Source organism: Scatophagus argus, chromosome 9 (assembly GCF_020382885.2).
Source record: "Scatophagus argus isolate fScaArg1 chromosome 9, fScaArg1.pri, whole genome shotgun sequence".
NCBI lineage: Eukaryota > Metazoa > Chordata > Actinopteri > Scatophagidae > Scatophagus > Scatophagus argus.
In genome coordinates, this window is record NC_058501.1 from 169,983 (window position 1) to 183,050 (window position 13,068).

The window sequence follows — 13,068 nt, forward strand, 5'->3', positions numbered from 1 at the left end:
TGCAACCTACAAAGCTCTGATTGATTTCCCTGATATCAGACTGAACTGTCAACTTATTACCAGATCTAGGCAACTGAGGTAATATCTGTCAATGATATGATCGTGGTTGGACCTCCTGCTCCGGTCCTGCTTGAAACCTACTGTGATTACTACTGTTTAGTAGTAGCGTATTTAATTGTATTTTAATTCTATGACTATGATGACTACAGCTACCATTATTATTGTAACTATTATTTTTATCATAATCACCATAGTACCTTCTGTATACTTCATCATTATCATAGTTCCAATACTTCTGGTATTATTGTTGTTGCTACGCATCTGTTTGTGTGCTCCTTCTCTCCCCCCACCCTCACCCCGCCCTTCTCTCTCTATCTCAACCCATAAGGTCAAGGTAGATGGCCGCCCACCTAGAGCCAGGGTCTGCTCTGAGTTTTCTGCCTTCTAAAAAGTAGTTTTTCCTTGCCACTGTCGCCAAGTGCTTGCTCATGGGTTGGGTTCATGTTGGGTTCTCTGTATTACAAAATGTAATTAAAGAGTATGGTATTGTTTTGCTATAATTGGAAAGTGTCATGAGATAACTTTTGTTGTGAATTGATGCTATATAAATAAACTGAATTGAATTGAATAGAAACTGACTTGAATGAGCTATCTAAATCACAGAACAAATTAGAGATGCTGGTTTTGATTCTAGGCTAATACTCTTCTTTATTGCATATTCTAACAATGTGTATTTTGCATTTTGGCAGTCCACCAGAAATAATGTGCTCAAATGGCCTTTTTGTCTAAGACAAACAATAGACTACTGAACACATGAAATTTAGATCTGAGTTCAATAGATCACCAAGATTTGGCCATTAGTCTTTACAGCCCCAGAAAACATTGAGCTTGAATTTTTGGACTTCGTGAATATAATTATTTCTCATTTATTTAACTACTCAATACAATATAAGGGAAGACAGAAAGGTTATCAATAAACTGATAACCTTTAATACATGGGTGCATTCAGAAAAGTGTACACCTCTTGTATTCAAGTTGCTTCGACCCTCTCTGACATATTGGATGGTTCTGTACATCCATCCATCCATCCATTTCCTATACTGTTTATCCGTCAGGGTTGCGGGGGATTCTATACATTAACAAAGCAAATCAGCTCTCAACCCTACTAAAGTAAATGTTGCAGTGTACCTGAGCCCAGCAGCATGCCCAGTGTCAGTGAACCTCTGCGCTGCTCTGCATTGTAGAAGAGAGGAAAACAAGAACGTACACTTAACTTCCTGCAGTCCCCGGCAAACACACCACGACACAAACTGTCCACAGCTATGTCAGCCAGCTAGACACACACAGAGGAAAAGAAAAAACATATTTGTGGTCACAAGATGGGCTACAGATGACATTATTAAATGTAATAAAATTAAACTATCACCGTTTTATATATAATACAACACTACCTTTCAGGCAATGCTTTTGGCTAGGTAACACACACAACATGACACCAGGTTTCACCAGTGGATAAAACAATAAAAATGAATGAAAATCTTTAAGACAGAAAGTTCTTAGAGTTTCACCACACCTCTTTTCCAAGCCTTCTGGAAAAAAATGAGTGGACAGTCTCATCATCATTCTTGCCTTTTTTCACCAGTATCTCCATGGCCATGCTCAACAGGAGGGGACGAGAGAAGGGTGGGACAGTACGCAAAAGTCCACTAAAAGAAAACAGAGAAATGGGCAGAAAGAGAAAAAGAAGGAAATTTATATAGTAGTAGTTTATGCCAATAACACAAAGATGATAATGTTAGAATTCAGACCGCAGTATGTACGCCTGAAATGCTGCCTGTCAGATGAAGTGATCAGCAACACCGGGGCTCCACAGGGGACTGTCCTCTCTCCCTTCCTCTTCACGATCTACACCACTGACTTTACGCACTGCACAGAGTCCTGCCATCTTCAGAAATTTTCTGATGACTCTGCAGTGGTTGGGTGTATTACTGGGGGGGATGAGAGAGAGTACAGGGCGGTAGTGGACAACTTTGTCACATGGAGCGGGAAAAACCACCTACAGCTCAATGTGACAAAGACTGGTGGTGGACCTGAGCAGGACTAAGGCAGGAGGTGGAGGTGGTGGAGGAGTACAAATACCTGGGGGTGTACTTAGACCACAAACTAGACTGGTGCAAGAACGTGGACATGGTCTACAGAAAGGGCCAGAGCCGCCTCTACTTTCTGAGGCGGCTGAGGTCCTTCAACATCTGCAGGACGATGCTGAGGATGTTCTATGAGTCGGTGGTGTCCAGTGCCATCACATATGCTGTTGCCTGCTGGGGCAGCTGCCTGAGGGTGAGGGACACAAACAGACTCAACAGAATTATTAAGAAGGCCAGCCATGTTGTGGGAGAGGAACTGGACTCTCTGACAGTGGTGTCTGAGAGGAGGATGTTGTCCAAAATAAGAACTATACTGGACTTTCCCTCTCACCCTCTCCACAATGTGCTGATCGGCTACAGGAGCTCGTTCAGCAAAAGACTCTTACGGCCACGATGCATCACAGAGCGACACATTCCTGCCTGTTGCCATCAAACTGTTAAACTCAGCACTGTGACCGACACACTCACTCACTTTATATATACAATGCATATATTGGTTTTTTACACATGTACATACCTGTATTTTTAAATTTTCTTAAAAAATTTGAACACATTTGTAAATACCTGTACTTTGAGATTTTAGTTTTTGTTTTTCTATTTCTATTACTTCTATTATCTATTTCTATGTTTTTGTTATTCTATTTTTATTGCTTATCCTATTTTTATACTCCTCACTTTTCACCTTTCTTGGTCGGGAATACTGCATGTGCAATGTCTGTAAGAACAAGAATTTCCCTTCAGGGATAAATAAAGCAATTCTGATTCTGATTCTGATTCTGATTCCTGTACTAACTACCCTAACTGTCCTTTGAAATATATCTGATGAATCACATTTATCTCATATTCTACAAAAAATATTAAATAAAATGTTTAAGTGACAACATATGCAAATGGTCAAAGCTCATCTTCACTGTGACATCATAATGTTCCGGAAACCCTAACCCAACAAACTTTTCTGGCCATTATGCAACACCATAACTCAGGTACAGAAGGGGAGATTGTGACCACATTTTACATTTCATCAGATACTGATTTGGTGACACTAATCTTGGGTGCTGATTATATAGATCTTCTGTGCTGTAGGGTTGAGAATGTGTGTGAAACATTCATGTTTTAAAATATGTAGTTTTTGCATTGTATCAACGTAAATTTTATTGGTATTAAACATGTAAGCACATATAAGGTATTTTACTTTGTTGTTTGTTTCTTTCAATTAATTTACGCACAGTTGCCCCTACCTTACTGACAGTCCATTTATTAAGTTGGTTGGGGAATCAGTGCTTATGATTTAGACAGTGAAGTGAGAGAAAGCAAGACAAATTATGAGGAACTGACACAATGGAAGGTATTTTTATGTGGTTTTTCACTCAGATAGACTTTGACCAGGATAGAATTTGTATATCAGGTAAGAATTTCACATTCAAAATAGCAAAAAAATTTTCTCCTTAGTTCCCAAATGTTGTTGTTGTTGTTAAAAGTTGATGTAACACGACTTCCGGTTGGTGAGCGGAATAGAGTAGTGGTGTTTTTCTAGACTCCTGCCACGCATTTTCCATTTTGACTACAAATTATCTTAACGTTGGTGCATTTAGTAACTTCGACACATCAAAACCTGCTTTAAAGTGTCTTACAAGCCAACATGGCATCTAGGACGAGCAAACCGGACAAAGAGAAGAAAAAAACAGAACAAGCTTCTGCGGCTAACCCTGCTATCGATAATGCCACGTTGGCTAGCATGCTAGCCGACCTCCTTTGCTAACTAAACCGGACTCTCTTTCTGTCAGATTTGAAAACAAGCTTGCTGCCATTGATACAAAATTGGATGGATTGCAGTTCACGGTAAACAATCACGAACAGCGTATCTGCGATGTGGAATCTGGGCTGAACCAACTGCAACTTCTAGAAACACAGGTAACCTCTATGGCTGAAGATAACGCAAGGCTGAAAGCTAAGCTCACAGACCTAGAAGGGAGAAGCAGACGGTGCAACATTCGTCTCATAGGTGTGCCTGAATCAGTCGAGGGTGCAGGGCCAACGACTTTTTCTTGGTTGATGTGGGGAGAAAAGCCCAGGGCAGTGATCATCTGTTTTCACAAGTTTCAAACTAAAGACACTGTGATTCGTGCTGCCCGTCGGAAGCGAGGCGAGCTGAAGTATGATGGTAAGCCGATATACATTTACGAAGACTACTGCCCTGAAGTGCTGGATCAACGTGCAGAGTATAAAGACGTAATGAATCGACTCTACACCCTCCATCTCAAGCCTTCACTGCTCTACCCGGCACAGCTATTTATCAGGTCCGAAAACGGAGGAGGAAGACGGCGCCTGTCTTCAGTGAAAGCAGCTCAGCAGTTTTTGGCCGCGCACCAGAAACCTACTTCACCGATGGTGGACTGATGTTGATCAACGCCGGTGTTTACAGGTTCACCTTTCTTGCTACTGTTTTTTCTTGTAGTATGGACTTATACGAATCTGAATGCAGGAAAGTTGAGTAACGTTAACAATCTGAAAAAAGTAGGCCTATGTTACAAGTTTTTTCATTAGTGTTTTATTTCCTAAGATGCCACCGAGTGGCGCAGTTAATGATAGTCCTGTTGACTGAGTGTGTTGCTTTCTTATTGGAGTTACAGAATGCGTGAATTTAACCGATGTGACGTGCAAAGTGGGACTCAATGTTTTCTCTTGTCTTTCGCAAATCAGCTGTTAAGTTGAACCCCTTTAGATTCGTCATGTTCAGAATGGTTGAAATTACTGTTGCATTAATACTTTCAAATAATGTGTGGCGGGGCAGAAGAGAGTAGAGAGGAGCCCCGGGAGAATTTTGTTAAGAGAACATCGCACGTTTGTGCAAGGGTTGGGGAGGTGGTTGGGAATGGTGGGGGTGGGCGACTGCATGTTTGGGGTGGGGAGGGATGGGGAAGGGTTCTTATTTTATTTTTTATTTTTATCTCTCTCTCTTTTCTTTCTCCTCCTCTTTTTATTTCTCAGATATTGTGCCATAGCATATGTCTTCAGGCTTCAATATTATGCACATTTATATCATATACCACAACATGCATATAATACACAGTTAACTCCACTGCCTGTATGGAAAGTACAAACACTGTGAATAATATCCGTTTCATATCATGGAACGTCAAGGGGGCAAACCAAGCAACTAAAATAAATAAGATAATGTCACATATTCAGGATCTTAGAGGAGACGTGGTGTTTCTGCAGGAGACACACTTGCGTAGTGATGAAATTTTACGCATTAAGAGGGGTAGGTTTAGTCAATTGTATCACTCCAAGTTTAGTGCTAGGGCTAGGGGAACTGCAATCTTAATTCAAAATCATATTCCCTTTGAGTTAGAAAAAGTTGTTGCGGACTCATCTGGTAGGTTTGTTATAGTGTCGGGGAAGCTGTGCAATATCCCAGTTATCTTAGCTAGTGTCTATGCACCAAATTGGGATGATGAACAGTTCATATCCAGGTTCTTTACCTCCATCCCCAATATTGAAACATACCACATAATCGTAGGAGGGGATTTCAATTTTGTTCAAGATGCTGACTTAGACTCTTCCAGACCATATTCCCTTTCAAATTTGGCTAAACAACTTGCTTCCACTACAGCAGAGCTGGGTTTTTCAGACCCATGGAGGTTTAAATTTCCTGACAAAAAATCATTCTCTTTTTTTTCACACGTCCATCGTTCTTATTCTAGAATAGACTTTTTTCTCCTAGATAATCGATTACTTTCTACTATCCACTCATGTGAGTACCATAGTATTATGATTTCTGACCATGCGCCCACATCTCTAGACATACATTTTCCTACCTACAGACGTCCTTTAAAGCCATGGAGATTCAGTTCATATTTATTAGCTAATGACCCCTTTATTGAGTCTTTAACATCCTCCATACAGCTATTTTTTTAAATTAATGATACCCCAGATGTGTCAAGAGGCACTTTATGGGAAACCTTCAAGGCATATCTAAGAGGTCACATACAGTAATTTCCTACTCATCTCATCTTAACAAAATGAATATGGCCAGACAGCCAGAATTAACACAAATGCTTAAAAAAGTTGATGACAATTATTCTACAAACCCAGACCCTGCACTATACAAAAAACGCCTGCAACTTCAATCTGAGTTTGATTGTCTAACTACTAATGAAGCAGAACGACAATTGCTCCAATCTAGACAACGTTTTTTTGAGTCAGGAGATAAGGCTGGCAAACTCCTTGCCCAGCAGTCTAGATCTGCAGCTGCTTCTAGGCTTATTCCAAGTGTTAAGTCACCATCTGGCGTCACCCTTACTGACCCAAAACATATAAATGAAACATTTGCTAAATTTTATTCTGATCTATATGCATCAGATCATCCACAGATTAATACAACCAATCTGCTCAATACTATTGAATTTTCCAGAGTAGAGAGTGAGTTAGTAGAAAACTTAGCCAGCCCAATATCACCAACTGAGGTTGCAAATGCTATTAGGGCTTTACAAAGTGGCAAATCACCGGGTCCAGATGGATTTACGGTTCCCACTTCTCTCTAAGGCCCTCAGCGATGTATATAATGAGGCACTGTCTGTTGGTCGACTCCCTCCAACCCTAACTAACGCCACTATTTCTCTTTTGTTGAAAAAAGACAAAGATCCTTTACTTTGTAGTAGTTTCAGACCCATATCTCTCCTAAACGTGGATTACAAGATTCTAGCCAAACTTTTATCCCTCCGCCTCCAGCTGATTTTACCAAGAATCATTTCATCGAATCAAACAGGCTTCATGTTAGGAAGACACTCATTCCACAATACCAGAAGACTATTCAATATACTTAACATGCCCAGCTCCAGCACCCCAGAGGTTGTGGTATCGCTGGATGCTGAGAAAGCTTTTGACAGGGTGGAATGGGACTTTCTTTTTGAAATAATGGATAAATTTGGGTTAGGTTCAGGTTTTATTTCATGGGTCAAATTGTTATATTCATCTCCAGTTGCATCTGTACAAACAAATTATACCATCTCACCCCCTTTTCAGCTCCACCGTGGTACTAGACAGGGCTGTCCACTGTCCCCTTTATTGTTTGCCATAGCCATTGAACCTCTGGCAATCTGGTTAAGATCTGAACCTAGATTTCAAGGTATCCTTCGCCATGGCACTGTGCATAAGCTATCATTATATGCAGACGATCTACTCCTTTATGTGTCAAATCCCTCCACATCACTCCCGGTTGTCTTAGATATTCTAAATCAGTTCGGCCAATTGTCTGGCTACAAACTCAATTTTGGGAAAAGTGAGCTATTTGCAATAAATAACTTGGTTGGGGATCTCCCAAACAACATAGCCCCTTTTAAGAGGGCAGATGAAGGCTTTAAATATTTAGGGATATTTGTTACAAGGACCCTGGCAGATACTTTCAGTAAAAATTTTGTTCCCTTGCTTGGTAAGGTTGAGGAAGACTTTACCAGATGGTCCACCTTGCCTTTGTCTTTGGCTGGCAGGGTGAACCTTATCAAGATGGCTGTTTTGCCAAAGTTTCTTTACCTTTTTCAACATATTCCCGTACTTACTTCAAAAAAGTTTTTTGCTAAATTGGACAAATCAGCGTCAAAGTTTCTTTGGGCCAGTAAACCTGTGCGCATGCAGAAAAAAATATTGCAACTTCCTAAGAGAGAGGGGGGCCTTGCTCTCCCCAATTTTTTGCACTATTACTGGGCAGCTAATATTCATAAACTATTGTATTGGACTGACAAATCCACTACCAATCAACCTGCCTGGGTCCAAATTGAAATTTCTTCATCTCAAGCCTCATTGAGGTCATGGCTATGCTCTTCACTTTCTGTGTCAACCACTGATGTAAGCATTAACCCAGTAGTCAAACAGTCCCTTAAAATATGGTTGCAATTCAGGAGGCATTTTGGCCTGAAAGATTGCTCTATTTATGCTCCAGTATTACACAACAATAATTACAAACCATCAATTATGGACCCTGCCTTTCAGCTGTGGTTTGAAAGGGGCATAACCTCTATTAATGATCTTTTTGACAATGGTACTTTCATGAGCTTTGCTGATCTGTCAACCAAATTTAAGCTCCCTCCTTCCCACCTCTTTCGTTTTTTTCAAATTAGACACTTTGTTCAGAAAAACTACTCTGACTTCCCAAATCTCCCCTCAAAAACTTTGCTAGATTCACTTCTTGTGTTAAACCCGAATCAGAGAGGGAATATTTCATATATTTTTAGAGCCCTTGATTCTATCACTGCAATCTTCCCCCAGCAAACAAAAAATCTATGGGAACAGGATCTAGGAATGACTCTTGAAGAAGACCAGTGGGCTAACATTCTAGAGTTAGTACACCATTCCTCCATCTGTGCCCGACATGGGTTAATCCAATGCAAATTCATACACAGAATCTACTACACTAATCATAGATTGTCAAAATTTTATCCCAATGTCGCAGACATCTGTAATAGATGTAACCAGTCTCCTGCCGATCTTATGCACATGTTTTGGTCATATCCAAAGCTGATAGACTTTTGGTCTAAAATATTTGATACTCTCCACATGGCCTATAATGTGGGAGCTGACCCCCACCCTTTACCAGCTCTTTTTGGTATTCCACAGACTAACGCCTTTACAAGCGAAGCACAACATAGTATAGCTTTTTGTACTTTACTGGCCAGACGCTTAATTTTGCTTAACTGGAAACATACACTACCCCCTTCCTATAGTCGATGGGTGAGGGAGGTCCTCTTCAACCTAAAGCTGGAGAGGCTAAGGTTTTCCCTCAAGGGCTCCCTGAGGAAATTTGATAAAACTTGGGATCCTTTGCTGTCCATTATAGACACATTAGATATTGAGGAGACAGATATCTGAGCTTACTTAAAGTTTTTTTTTTTCCCCTTTCTTTCCTTTCTTTTCCCCCCTTTTTTATTTTTATTTATTATTATTACCATTTTATTTTATTTTTATTATTAATATTATACCTTTAAAATCTATTATTATTATTGTTGTTATTATTATTTTTTTTCAACTAGGAGGGTGGGGGGTGGGATGGGTGGGTTGGGAGGTTGTAAGTTGTAAACTAAAAATGTGAGCATTTTCTTTTTCATATGGGGTTTTCATCCCCCGTGTCCAAATTGTATATTTGTACTGTTGATGCTCAATAAACAAATTATTAAAAAAAAAAAAAAAAAAAGTTGATGTAACACAGTGGGAAAAATGCCCCTATAACAATCACAATGAGTAGATATTTACAGAAAACAATAAAGTTTATCAGTTTGAACTTTACTGTGCCTTTTTTTGTATTTAATGGTCCACACCATTAAAAAAACCCAACAAACTTTCCTGGCCATTGTTCAACACCATGAACTTAACGACTTTCCCCAATTTGCGCAGCTCTTGACATACTTGTGGGTTACTTCTGGCAGTACCTGGCAGGGTTTTAAAAAATATCTATGTAAACAGTATTACCAAACAAGCTCTAATTTTATTGTTTTTTTGTTTGTTTTTTAAACAGATCTTAAATTCAGTAAACTCACACTGCCACTTTGGCTGAGGTCTTAGAGCATTTTCTGGTTAAGCATTGTGTTACCATTATGGATATCCAATGTTTTGAGGAATCAGTTCATATACTGATAGAGGCTAAGCAATACAATATTACTAATAGCAATCTTAAAAACAGGCAAACAGCTGTAAAAACAATAAAGTAGTAAAAGTAATCAGACATTATTAGATCACTGAATACAAGTGTTAACAAACAATAATTACAGTTACTGTTTTCTTAAGGGCGTTTCATGAGAAATCAGCAGCATCCGCAACAAGAGACAACTATCTGAGCGTTAATGTATGTTCATCACATATGCATTATGATTATAAAACTATTTTCGTTATGCTTGCCTAGAGTGGACTGTAAAACCACAGTGGACAGTTTGATGCAACAGATAACACATCAGATATTAAATTTCTACAGTTCCACAAATACAATAACATTCAAGTAAACCCTGCACTCATGTTGACTGCATTATTTTTGCAGTTTAGAGACAAGAAATTAATGCATGCGGCACATGCCAGAGCATAGCACACACCCTTTAGGCTACTACAAGTAAAAAATAATACCAGAAGTACTGGAACTGTAGATAATGATAGTCACAATGAAGCATACAGAAGGTACTATGGTGATTATCATAGCAATATTAGTAACAATAATAATGGTAGCAGCTGCAGCAGAGGAGTAATAGAATTAAAACCGATTATGACTAAACAGTAGTAATCGCAGTAAGTTTCAAGCAGGACCACAGCAGGAGGTCAAACCACTGTGGTTGAATCAAAAAATGGATCGTGGTTGAACCACCAAGAAAACAAAAAAAATCCAATATAAATACTCTTATCACAAAATAAAATTTCTGCAAATAAGTGAATAAATAATAATAATAGTAATAAATTATAAATACAACAATCAACATCAAGCATCAAATTTAAATAACCACACAGTTTGTACACAATAACTCCATACATAAGCCACATTTACACTATGCAATAACTACATACAAAATAAAATAACTATATATAAAAGCTATATAAAATACTTATATACAACTATATGCAAAACTAGGTGCAAAAAAGGCATTTTACAGACCTCTAGTGGCGCTTTTCTTTACTGCATCCACTAGAGTGATAAACTATGCCACTACCAACTCAACCTGCTACAACTGTACTTTTCTAGATTTTCTCCCAGCAAAGTCATCTATGACATCATCATATGACAACTCACTGGAGACCACATGATTTATGTTTATTATTGATAGTCCACAGAGACGAGTTTGCATCATGGTAGACCTCAGGAAAGTTTTAATGAGTTTAAGCTTAGAAAAGCTTCTTTCAGCAGCAGCCACTGTGCAACTCTGTCAGTTTCCTCTCATGCAGGAAAGTCAACAGATCCATGTTGGTCATATTCTTTGATGGCAGAGGTGGAAAATTGTACATTTCCATTGCAAGTTCAGTGCCATCAATGTCTGCCTTGCTGTCATGGGTCAGAGCTGTGCTCAAGGTTTGACAATGTTTTAGAATCTCTTCTTTTTTATGTTAGGGAAGTTGAAGAGCACTCCAAATTTGTCTTTTACCTCTCCCAGTTTCTGTTCTGAAATTTCTCATCAATAGAGGAGATGGCTGCATCTACAAGCACATTGAAAAAATGCAGTTTCCATTTTTCACAGTGCATCCTCAAGGGGCTCATCTTGAGAGTCATAGACAAAGTGCCTTTTTGTAGTTCTCAGCCCCTTTTGTTTTAGCTCAGCCTCTGTATTCATTTCATTACACATTGCCTTTGCAGTTGAATAGCCAGTGTTTCTGTAGGACAAGAGGGCATCTTGAGCTTTCTTCAGCAAGTCAACTGCCACATCTAGCCGCATGGAGGGTGAGTGCATGAAGAAGAAGAAGAAGATGAACTTTATTGATCCCGCAGTGGGGAAATTCACTTGTTGTGGCAGCTCACAAGGACAGAAGAGGAGTGCAAAAAGGAAGGAGTGTGCAAAAACAGTTACAAAAGAATGTAGAGGTAAAATAAATTAACAATTTACACGGTAAGTAAAAACAGTACACTATAAAGCTATATACAAGTCCTCATAAGGGAAGAAAGAGGACTAGATCATAGAATTATATAGTCTAACAGCAGCGGGAATGAAAGACCTGCGGTAGCGCTCCTTCCTACACTGAGGGTGTAGCAGTCTGCCGCTGAAGGAGCTGCTCAGAGCCTCCACTGTCTGATGCAGAGGGTGAGAGGTGTTGTCCATGATGGATGTCAGCTTGGTTAACATCCTCCTCTCACCCACCTGCTCCACGGAGTCCAGTGGGCAGCCCAGGACAGAGCTGGCCCTCCTGACCAGCTTATTTAGTCTCTTCCTGTCCCGGTCCGTGCTGCCTGGTCCCCAACATACCACAGCGTATTGAATAGCAGAGGCTACCACAGAGTCATAAAAAGTCCTTAGGAGGGATCTGCACACTCCAAAGCACCTCAGTCTCCTCAGAAGGTGGAGGCGACTTTGGCCCTTCTTGTACAGGGCATCAGTGTTATGTGACCAGTCCAGTTTATGGTTGAGGTGAAACTGTCCACAATCTCAATGTCTGAGCTCTGGATGTTCACCGGTGTAAGTGGTAATGTCTTTCTCCGGAAGTCAATCAACATCTCCTTTGTTTTACTTGTGTTTAAGCACAGGTGGTTGCACTCACACCAGTCCACAAAGTCCACGATGACTGACCTGTACTCCGTCTCATTCCCCTCAGACACACAGCCAACAATGGCTGAGTGGTCAAAGAACTTCTGGAGGTGACATCTGCTGGTGTTGTACATGAAGTCCGAGGTGTAGAGGGTGAAGAAGAAAGGTGAGAGTACTGTTCCCTGAGGTGCCCCCGTGCTGCAGACCACCACCTCAGACACACAGTTACGCAGTCTCACAAACTGTGGCCTGCTGGTGAGGTAGTCGATGATCCAAGCAGCCAAATGTCCGTCCACACCTGCTCTCTCCAGCTTCCCTCTCAGTAGCACCGGCTGAATTGTGTTGAATGCGCTTGAGAAGTCAAAAAACATGATTCTCACAGCGCTTCCAGACACTCTCCAGGTGAGTCAGCGCATGGTGCAGCAGGTAGATGACAGCATCATCCACCCCGATGTTTGGCCTGTAGGCAAACTGCAGCGTGTCCATCGCTGTACTCACCACAGAGTGAAGGTGACTGAGGATGAGCCCCTCCATGGTCTTCATCAGGTGAGAGGTCAAGGCGACAGGCCTGTAGTGGTTTTACTCACATGCTGGATCTTGCTGAGAACTTCATACCAAAAAGCTGTACAAATGCAAATACAGCAAGATCCAATCTCCTCAGCCAAAGACTGGGTCTCTCACCACAGGGTCTGCAGTTGCTTCCCTCACCTCAAGAAGAGCCT

At 40.4% G+C, this 13,068-nt stretch overlaps 1 protein-coding gene across 1 annotated transcript in view; it reads right to left on the reverse strand.

Annotated features, from left to right (window-relative positions):
- The window catches only part of ppox (protoporphyrinogen oxidase), a 35,138-nt gene that overhangs the window by 5,743 nt on the left and 16,327 nt on the right, over positions 1 to 13,068 (reverse strand). The window contains exons 5-6 of the mRNA XM_046400388.1: positions 1,574 to 1,706; positions 1,189 to 1,333 (exon numbers count right to left, since the gene is read on the reverse strand). Of these exons, the coding sequence (XP_046256344.1) occupies positions 1,189 to 1,333; positions 1,574 to 1,706 (278 nt within the window). The remainder of the gene's footprint in view (positions 1 to 1,188; positions 1,334 to 1,573; positions 1,707 to 13,068) is intronic.